The sequence below is a fragment of the Barbatula barbatula genome, assembly GCF_947034865.1.
Source record: "Barbatula barbatula genome assembly, chromosome: 20".
Taxonomy (NCBI): Eukaryota; Metazoa; Chordata; class Actinopteri; order Cypriniformes; family Nemacheilidae; genus Barbatula; species Barbatula barbatula.
The window spans coordinates 3,444,736-3,454,428 of NC_136783.1; the positions used below are offsets into that span (position 1 = coordinate 3,444,736).

The 9,693-nt window shown below is 39.2% G+C and overlaps 1 protein-coding gene across 1 annotated transcript; it reads left to right on the top strand.

Moving 5' to 3' along the window:
• Window positions 1-654: 654 nt before the first annotated feature.
• On the top strand, window positions 655-6,074 carry alas1 (aminolevulinate, delta-, synthase 1). Its single transcript, XM_079482856.1, has 11 exons — window positions 655-861; window positions 1,501-1,712; window positions 2,099-2,275; window positions 2,379-2,504; window positions 2,612-2,834; window positions 3,253-3,437; window positions 3,517-3,696; window positions 3,778-3,942; window positions 4,590-4,858; window positions 4,963-5,125; window positions 5,212-6,074. The coding sequence occupies exons 2-11, from the start codon at window positions 1,517-1,519 to the stop codon at window positions 5,370-5,372; spliced, it is 1,845 nt and encodes a 614-aa protein (XP_079338982.1). The 5' UTR covers window positions 655-861; window positions 1,501-1,516; the 3' UTR covers window positions 5,373-6,074.
• The last annotated feature ends 3,619 nt before the right edge of the window (window positions 6,075-9,693 follow it).

Consider the following 9,693-nt stretch of genomic DNA (forward strand, 5'->3'; position numbering starts at 1 on the left):
TATTGCCAAAGCAACTTTAAATATTCATAATTTTAAAGACAAATACACGATATACGCGACACTAACATAAAGTAATGCGACTAAGTGTCCGCTAGATGTCGCACCTTTCCTTGTTTTATAATATAGCGCTTTTCACAATGGGCATCGTTCCAAAGCAGGAAGAATACGGTAATGGCATCGAAAAAAACAGATATATTATTTAAATTTATATATATATATATATATATATATATATATAAATTAAAATAATTACAATTTAAAATAAAGAAATAAAATGAATTATTTGACTCCAAAAGAAATGTCTCTTTTTAAAAGAATGTCTGATTGTACTGCTGTTTTAGATTGACTGGTTTAGAACAAGTAAAACTGCAATAAGACCTTATAACACTGCGAGCGCGCTCGAGTACAAACTTTATATAAATATATTAGCTGTTCTGCTGTAGTGTACTCTATTCTGGCTCTGGCACTGGTTTATAATGTTTTATTTTCTTGTTTCACTCTAAATGGATGTGTATTCCTCATTCTGTTTCTCATATGAATGAATTGTTTTGTGGTGGTTGACGGACAAGAGAGTTTAATAATAACGCAATCGTGTTTCGAGGAAGGAAATGGGTGTGTTCTCGGAATGGCACGTCATAGCGTGCAACATCTCGCGATAGTTGTAGGTGCGGCTCTTTCATAAAGCCCCGGTGCGTCCGTTCGTCCTCTCGTTCGTCCTCAGTGTAGGATAACGAAGATACGCGCTCGTCTCAACAGCAGAACAGATCACGCACAACAACACCACCATATTATCTAGTGACAGCCGGGACGGTCACAGGCTCGCACCTCGTTTAAACTACAGTGATCTTGGATCAAACTGAAGTGAGTCATTCAATTTTAAACTAGGGTAGCACATTCATGCTAACGTTACGCGTATTAGCACGCACATACACGTAACGTCAGTCGACTTGCTCATGGGAGTTGACGTGCGATACGATATATTCAACAGTTCACTGGTTGAGTCCTCTTACACGACACAAGTCTTGCAGTAAAGTGCACTTTGAGGGGTTATTATGTGCTCAGATGTGCATCTGTATACACACGCTAGATATTCTCTCATGAAATGCAAGTTACCTGAAGTTTATTTGCAGGCTTACATTTGATTTGTTTACAAAACGTGAGATGTGGCGTAATCTTTCAGGTTTTGAAGGACATGACGTGATGTTACGTTATCTTGACAGACTTCTGTTTTATGATTTTGTTTTAGTTGAATAGTTTGATCGTTAAATATGGTCACTTTCATTCCAAGTAATCTTTTCAAACTATTTCGCATCAATGTTTTATTTGTGTTACTGCTTTAGACCATATATTTCTTTATGAATGGCGTATCAAAGTGTAGCAACCATGTTTTTCTGGCAGATTTATGACTATACATGGTTAATGTGTATCAAGGTTGCAACAATTGACCGTGTTATTTTTGGCATCACACCTCTTTATTAACACTGCTTTATTTCCTTTCAGGCTTGGACGATCAATTATGGATGCCTTCATCCGCTGCCCATTCCTGTCTCGTGTCCCCCAAGCTTTCCTGCAGCAGACTAGAAAGTCCTTGGTTGCGTACGCAGTGAAATGTCCAGTCATGATGGACCTTGCCTCGAGGCCACTGGTCCGCTCTGTCTGCTCTTCCTCTGCCAGCTTTCAGAAGGTCGAGAATACCACCCCTGCCAATGAGGGTCAGTCTGTTTAGCCATTGCTTGTTTATGCACCTGTTCAAGGATGTGCTTGCTACCTACAGTCTACACTATACTGCTTGCTATTTTTATTTATTTGAGAAAAACACTTTGAAGTGTCACATGAAGTTATTGCACTGCATATGCATTATCACAATCAGAAATGCGTAAATAGCAGTTATATTTTTGTAAATTGCCATTTGTAGATCAGTTGTGTTTGAAAAATGGATGTGTCTATGTATTTGGAAATGGATGGTAATGTTGAGTGCATTGCATTATGGAAGTACAATATATACTTGTGAGGGAGCCAAATGTATTATTTTTGTATGCGGTTTTGTTATTCTCACCATTCCGTTACTATTTAAACTAAAAAGTCGTTTTTGAATTAGAGCCTAAAGGTCCCCTCCAAGTACCTCTGGGCCACCCCGCACCTTCAACAGGTCAATCTGCGGCCTCCAAATGCCCCTTCCTGGCAGCTGAGATGGGCCAGAAGAACAGCAGCGTGGTTCGGCAAGCTCGCATGGAACTACAGGAAGACGTTTCTGAAGTTCGCACCGTGTGCAAAGGTTTGTGACGTGATTCGCTACTTTCGGATCTTCGTCTCGATTTTAATTACAGCTAACGTGAAACTGTCAGTGGCTTGACATCTAAAGGTGATCCACTTTTCAGATGTCTCTCAATCTGAGCTGAAACCCTTGGTCAAGGACACTAAGGTTGGAGGGAACCTCATGAGGAAGCTGATGAAACAACGGCCAACCAGCGTCTCTCACTTGCTGCAGGAGAACATGCCCAAGAGTAAGAGCTTTTACACATCTACGTCTTGCGCTAAGGGTTGTGCCAAAAGCGCAGTGCTGAAACTGTAAACCACTTCTCGTTTTGATATGGCTTGTGTTCTTCCCCAGCTGTCTCCAACTTTCGCTATGATGAGTTCTTTGAGAAGAAAATCGAGGCAAAGAAGAACGATCACACATACCGTGTGTTTAAAACGGTGAACCGCAGAGCCACCGAGTTCCCGATGGCGGACAATTACACCGAGTCCTTGTCCCACAAGAGGAACGTTTCAGTGTGGTGCAGCAACGACTATCTCGGCATGAGCCGCCATCCACGGGTTGTGCAATCTATAATGTAAGTGAATCATGCAAAGCTACAAGAAGAGGTGCATGTCATATTTCACTGGATAGTAAATACAAAAATGTACTTTTAGGAAAACCAATTCTGTTTTTTGAAACTGCATTGTGATGTTATTTTCATGACAGTTGGGGACAAAAATATTCTCACTATGTAGCAAAATCTTATGTATGTGAAAAAAGTGTGTGATTTGTCTTGTATTGCCTTAAAGTATTCAAGTAAAATAAAAATTTCAGATATAATAAAATAGTTTTTAAGAATTACATGATGCAAAGTATACATTTGAGGAAATAAAAAGGATTCAGTTATATATTTTGGGGCAAAATGTTATGTTATGCCTTCAAATTCACCCGTTTGTGTGTTGTGTAACTTAAGACGCTTTGGATTAACAGCCCCCTTTGTTCTCTTTCAACAGGGACACGCTGCAAAAACATGGTTCAGGAGCCGGAGGTACTCGAAATATATCAGGGACGAGTAAGTTTCACGTCAACCTGGAGCACGAGCTTGCCGATCTCCACAAAAAAGACGCCGCCCTGTTGTTCACCTCCTGTTTCGTGGCCAATGACTCTACGCTCTTTACTCTAGCAAAAATACTACCTGGTAATTATTTTGCCTGGCATTTCAGATGAAACGCGAGCCAACCGTTCAGATTTCCAACCTGTTTGTATTTTCTTTTCAGGCTGTGAGATCTATTCGGACGCAGGCAACCATGCCTCCATGATACAGGGCATCAAGAACAGCGGTGCCAAGAAGTTTATCTTCCGCCATAATGACGCCAACCATTTGCGAGAGCTCCTGTTGAAATCAGATCCAGCCACTCCGAAGATCGTGGCTTTTGAGACCGTGCACTCTATGGATGGTCAGTAAGGACCACTTTGTTACGCTCCGGGGACGCACGCTCCCGCCCGTAGTTAATGGTGACTCTTGTTTGTTGTGTTAGGTGCTGTATGTCCTCTGGAGGAGATGTGCGATGTTGCACACAAGTTTGGTGCCATCACCTTTGTGGATGAGGTCCATGCCGTCGGACTGTACGGAGCCAGGGGAGGTGGCATCGGAGATCGGGACAATGTAATGCACAAGATGGACATCATCTCTGGAACTCTTGGTGAGTATGACCTGTTTTGGTCAATTGGGACGTGGGTATTTTAAACCAAGCTTTCCTTGTGTAGCTGCATTGTTAGTTTTGAATGAAGGCCAGGTCTGTGGACGTGACAGCGGAGGTCTGGTTTTGTCACTCAATGCTCTAGTGGATACTTGTTGAACAGAAGCTGCTGTCTTGTTGCCTAGCAACAAGAGCTCCTGTTTTGCTCTTATTGAATTGCTCTTGAATGGCTGTTTGTCAGCCTGCTTGAGATGACCCAGAAGGCAATTCGAGTGTTTCAGCTGAGGTCATCATTAATATTTTTAAATATAGGTTCATAAAGGTTATATTGTTGCGTGATTATTAAAGATTTAATTTCCTCGAAGGCAAATCACGTATTTGCTCATTTTTGAGTCGTCTGAGTCGAGTGAGTCATTCATTCAGAGGAAATGGTTGTATATGTGATTGAGAGTGAGTCACCAATGAATTTACAAACAAATCACCCGATTGGTTGACATTTTTAAACCTTGTGTCAGTAAATACAGCCGAACAGGAACTGTTTGACTGTTAATGGTCAATACACACTCTCTTTTTCTCCATTGGTGCAGTACAATCTTTGTAGTGCTACAGGACACACTGCTGCCTCCTCTAATGCGGTTTTATCTTCACAGGGAAAGCGTACGGGTGTGTCGGAGGTTACATCGCTAGTACCAATGCCTTAGTCGACACCGTCCGTTCCTATGCCGCTGGGTTCATTTTCACTACTTCCCTCCCGCCCATGCTGCTCGCCGGTGCCCGCGAGTCCATTCAGATCCTGAAGAGCGAAGAAGGTTGTGCGCTGAGACGAAAGCACCAGCGCAATGTTAAGCTGCTGCGTCAGATGCTGATGGATACTGGCCTGCCTGTAGTCCATTGCCCCAGCCACATCATTCCAGTCAGAGTACGTATAGGCAACGGTCACACTTTATGATGTATATGTGCCTTCTGTTATTTACGAAACTGTATGTTTATGTGTGCATGGCTAATTCGAATGCTTATAATCAGGTCGCGGACGCAGAGAAAAACTCTGAGCTCTGTGACATCATGATGAGCCGCTACAACATCTACGTCCAGGCCATTAACTATCCCACAGTGGCACGCGGGGAGGAGATGCTCCGGATCGCCCCCACGCCACATCACACGCCGCAGATGATGAAATACTTTGTCGGTAAGTTTGATTGGACGAGGTTTGGTACAGTGTTGATGCATAGTTGTGTCGTGCGGCACAATAATCAATGACTTTGTCTATCGCAGATAAGCTAACTCATACCTGGAAGGAGGTGGGTCTTGAGCTGAAGCCACACTCATCCGCCGAGTGTAACTTCTGTCGACAGCCGCTGCACTTCGAGGTGATGAGCGAGTGGGAGAAATCTTACTTCAGTGGGCTCAGCCAACCTATTTCTGCCTGCGGCTAACGCCCGCCTTCGTCCAGCATAACACATTCCAAACAGATATATTAGCGTCTAAAATATCGTAAATTATTTAGATCACTATTCCATGTATTCAAATTCAGTATGAGAAAATAAATCTATAGAAGAATTATCATGTATCTACGTATTTTGTTAACCGAGAATACATTTGAGATTTTAGTATTACAATTTATATTCAATACAGAAAATTGTAACCTCAGTTTGTCAAATAAGTTTTAATATTGTTTTGGATTTGGATTGAGGCTGTGCATTTTTCATGGATTTTAATAAAGTCATGACGCTACCTTTGAACACGAACATAACTTGATTTCTTTGTGTTTTTTTAGCTGCTTGTGTACAGGTTTCTATACATTGTGGTGACTAAATGACCCCACAAGGAGGGTCAATTGTCAAGTAATTATTTATCAAACTGAATATTGTTTGCAAAACTGCAGAAAGGCTTGTGTGATGGTTTGGAGATACAATTTACAGTGTGAGAAATCATTGGAAGTTCTCCACACTATTGTGTCCGTGTGTGTGTGCGATGCATATAAAGTCTGAGGTATTTTCTGAAACGGCACATTGCATTTTGTCTCGCACTTCACATACATAACTTGCAAATAGAAACAATATTTTTATTTGAAATATTGTCTGTAGTTCACAGAATGAAACCAAAATGATAATTTTACCTAAACACACCTATAATTCAGAAATACTTAAAAAAAAATTAAATGCTATCTTTGTCTCGTAGAAAGGCTGTACAGTACAATCACCTACAATAGTTTGGAAATATAATAGAAGCATAATTGAATGATAGCTAAATGAGTAACAGTCATGTTTAGAGGAGCAGAAACATCCTACTTCCAAGCTTCCTTTTTGTATATATTGTAAAGTGATGATGTTATTTTTTCCTACGCATATAACCATCACAATGATCACATGTCCCTTGCTAACTAACCTACATACGCGGTCAGGTAGTAGGTCAGCTGTAAAATGAGATGCACTTAGGGTGAGCGGATGACAACAATCTTAGAAAACAGGTGTATGACATCACCATCTGTGTCCTACTAACAATGACGCTCACATATGTGGCTGCAACTGTACATGCATAATGAGGTGACCCAAATAAAAGAAATCGAGCGTTGGTTGGAAAAATATGGATGTCAAATAAGATATGGGCCATGATGTTGCGGCTACTTTGATATTCGAACTCTTTCGTGGAAGTAGACAACATGATTTAAAGAAAAAGCATCCCAGATAAACGGGTCAGTTCTTGTAAAACACATGTGTCAGTTTTTGTCTTTTGGAGGGCAGTTTGGTAATGTGATTAAATGAATCTCGAGTGACCATCACATGATGGGTGATGAATTACTCCATGTTTTCATGACACATACCAGTCAAAAGCAGTTTTGTTCATGTTTTAGTTCAGCTTCGACCTCAGACAGACTGACTCCTCTGCATTCTCTGAATTCTCTGTTGTTTTAGGGAATTTCATCACTAGCAAACCCCAACAGCGTTTAACCATTAACTTCTCACTTTTGGTTATAAATGGAGCAGTGCTGCCTACTGTGACACAAAATCTATATGAAGTATATTACATGTAAATCCTATAAAAAGTGTTAAAAATCACATTTTTAAAGACATTTGAGATTACAATATGTTGTAAACTCTATAATTGTATCTAATTTATTTAGTCAATGTGTGATAGAGCACAATTTCTATTATACAGTCTTAACATATACATTGTGGTTTTATACAAATTATAAATTAGCCTTTATTTTTTTGCTAATTTATATTCTTAATTTATATTTATCTGTATATTTTATGTTGCTCTGTAATATGTATGATGACAATGTATTTTTATTGTAGTTTTTGTTTGAATAAATATAATTGTAGTATTATATTTATTATAATTTTGAGTTTTTCATCTACTTAAAGTTTTTGCAAAACTGTTTACGCTGATATTTGATCTGATTTTAATAAACAGGAAAGTTTTTAAGGTTTTAATTTCAGTCAACTATAATAACCTTGTCAGACACGTCTCTTTAAATTAGAGCTGTCAAACGATCAATCGAATCCAGAATAAAAGTTTCTGTTTATATTATATATGTCTGTGTACTCTACGTATTAATTTTGTATTTAAAAACACACATGCATACACATTTAGGAAATATTTACATGTATTGATTTATATTTATGTAATTTCAGTGACTTCATACAGAGTCTTATTTCTCCTCTTCCTCCTGTTGGGGTCGGCCTTTGGGTCCTGTTGTAAAAATATATTTTACAGTCAAACTTACTGTAATATATATTTGTGTAAATATTCCACAGGGTCTATACGTGAAGCCCTTATTTCATCTGAAATAACAGCTCTTTGTCTTCTGTGTCTTCCTCCACGCATCCGCCCTCTCCCCGCCACCCCTCTAACTCCACGAACCCGTCTTCCTTGTTCCATTTTCAAAGTTAGTCTTTCTGAGCTCTACCTTGTATATATATATATATAGTGACTCTAGTTGTGCCCACTGTCGTTTAGCAATCCAAAAAAACTGTAAAGTCTTATGTTATTATTTCCTAACAGAAAGCATGCGGTACTTTTTACTGTAAAGCTTTGTCACATTTCCCCATTTATTATTTAATAAACTGTCATTATGTAACACTGTACTTTTTAGTGTTCGGCTAAACATATGATGTGTCAATTTAAAGCACTCAGATCTTTCACAGACATACTCTCTTGAGGATTGGAAATGGCCTCGTGTTTGTGAACGCCAAACCTACTTCATGTCATCTGATTTTAAACCTGCTGGGGTAACTTCCAAATGAAAAGCATACGGATCCGTCATACGTATGACAAATCATTTAATATAACGTGATAGAACCAATAGTGAAAATAGATATTAAAACAGAATTTTACTTTGATTTGATATGTTTACCGTGCTTTACTGAACGACTTTCAAGTACCTAACTTTCCTATCATGAAAATATAAGGCAAGCAAGCTTTTTGCTTGTGTTTCGCTGTGAATATGATCCAAACATGTTTGGCAGGATTTGTGCAAGGACCGTCACGGCTCAATGTCTGAATCATCACAGAAAAAAAACCCAAAGTATCTTTGAGAACCTGCCCTGGCGCAACCGCTCAACACACTCATAATGAAATCTCTGCATCTGTCAATAGCCCACAATGAGCGCTGTGACAGGAAACACTTTGGTTTATTTATCTGATTTACACTTCCTTCATCCACAGGTGGAAAACAAGGCAGACACAGTAATGCAGAATCACATCTAATGTCATTTCAGGGCAAGTTTTCAGTTTTGAATCTGCACACCTGAGCTCTTGGAACAAAACTCCTTTCTGTCTTTATTAGACCGACTTATTAAGATGGAATTTATCCATTATATCTGTCAGAGCATGTATGAGCTGCCGGCATTAAGCAACTTTCTCAGGAAAACTGTACTGAGGTTAGACGCCCTGGACTGGTATTCAGTCATGTGATTCAGACAGGCTATAAAACGTATGTCACATCAGATTAAAGCCGAACTCCTGCAGCCCTCTGTGGGCAGGGAAACTCTATAAAAGAGGAAGGTGTTTATGGTCATGCTTTAGATACTTTTACTTCTGAATTAGGTAATGGAACAGTTTTTGTTTTCGGTGTTCGGTGTTTTCTCTAAAGTTGAAATTCTTCGTCTCAATACGGCAAATATTTCACAAATGTGTTAAATGCAGAAAAATACGTGGTCAAGCATGTTTATGTTTTCCTGATACGTATTATAAAATGACAATGACAGAACTCTTTCTCCTTATCGCTTATCTCCTTATCCGCTCCATCACTATCGTATTCTAAAAATATATCATTAAGAAACGGATTCGTGAAATACAGTGCAGATAGATGCCAAGTGACGTCCGTGTGTCATATTTGTACAGTATGTGCTTTTAATTCCTCAGGTTCGCTTAAACCATCTATGTACTGTATGAGGTGTATGGTAAAAATGGACAAAACTAAATTGTTTGCCAAGAAACCAAGAAAAGCAACTACAGCATGTGAAGGAATACTATGGGTATTATTCAAAACAAACAATAAGAAAAAGCTCACAAGCATTTTCAACAGTATTTCATAAAAACTTTCTGCTCTCATTCTTCTGGGTCTTGACTCAAAGATTTGTTCATGTGTTGTTAGATTGTTTTCAGTTTATACAACGTTTCAACACGTTTTTATTAAATCTTTAATAATGTGTGTGAATAAAATGTGAAGACAACGAGTTGGAGCGAGCATAAGGCGTTTGCTCGGCTGTCTCATTCCACTCTCAGAGGACGTTCACTTCAAACACCTGC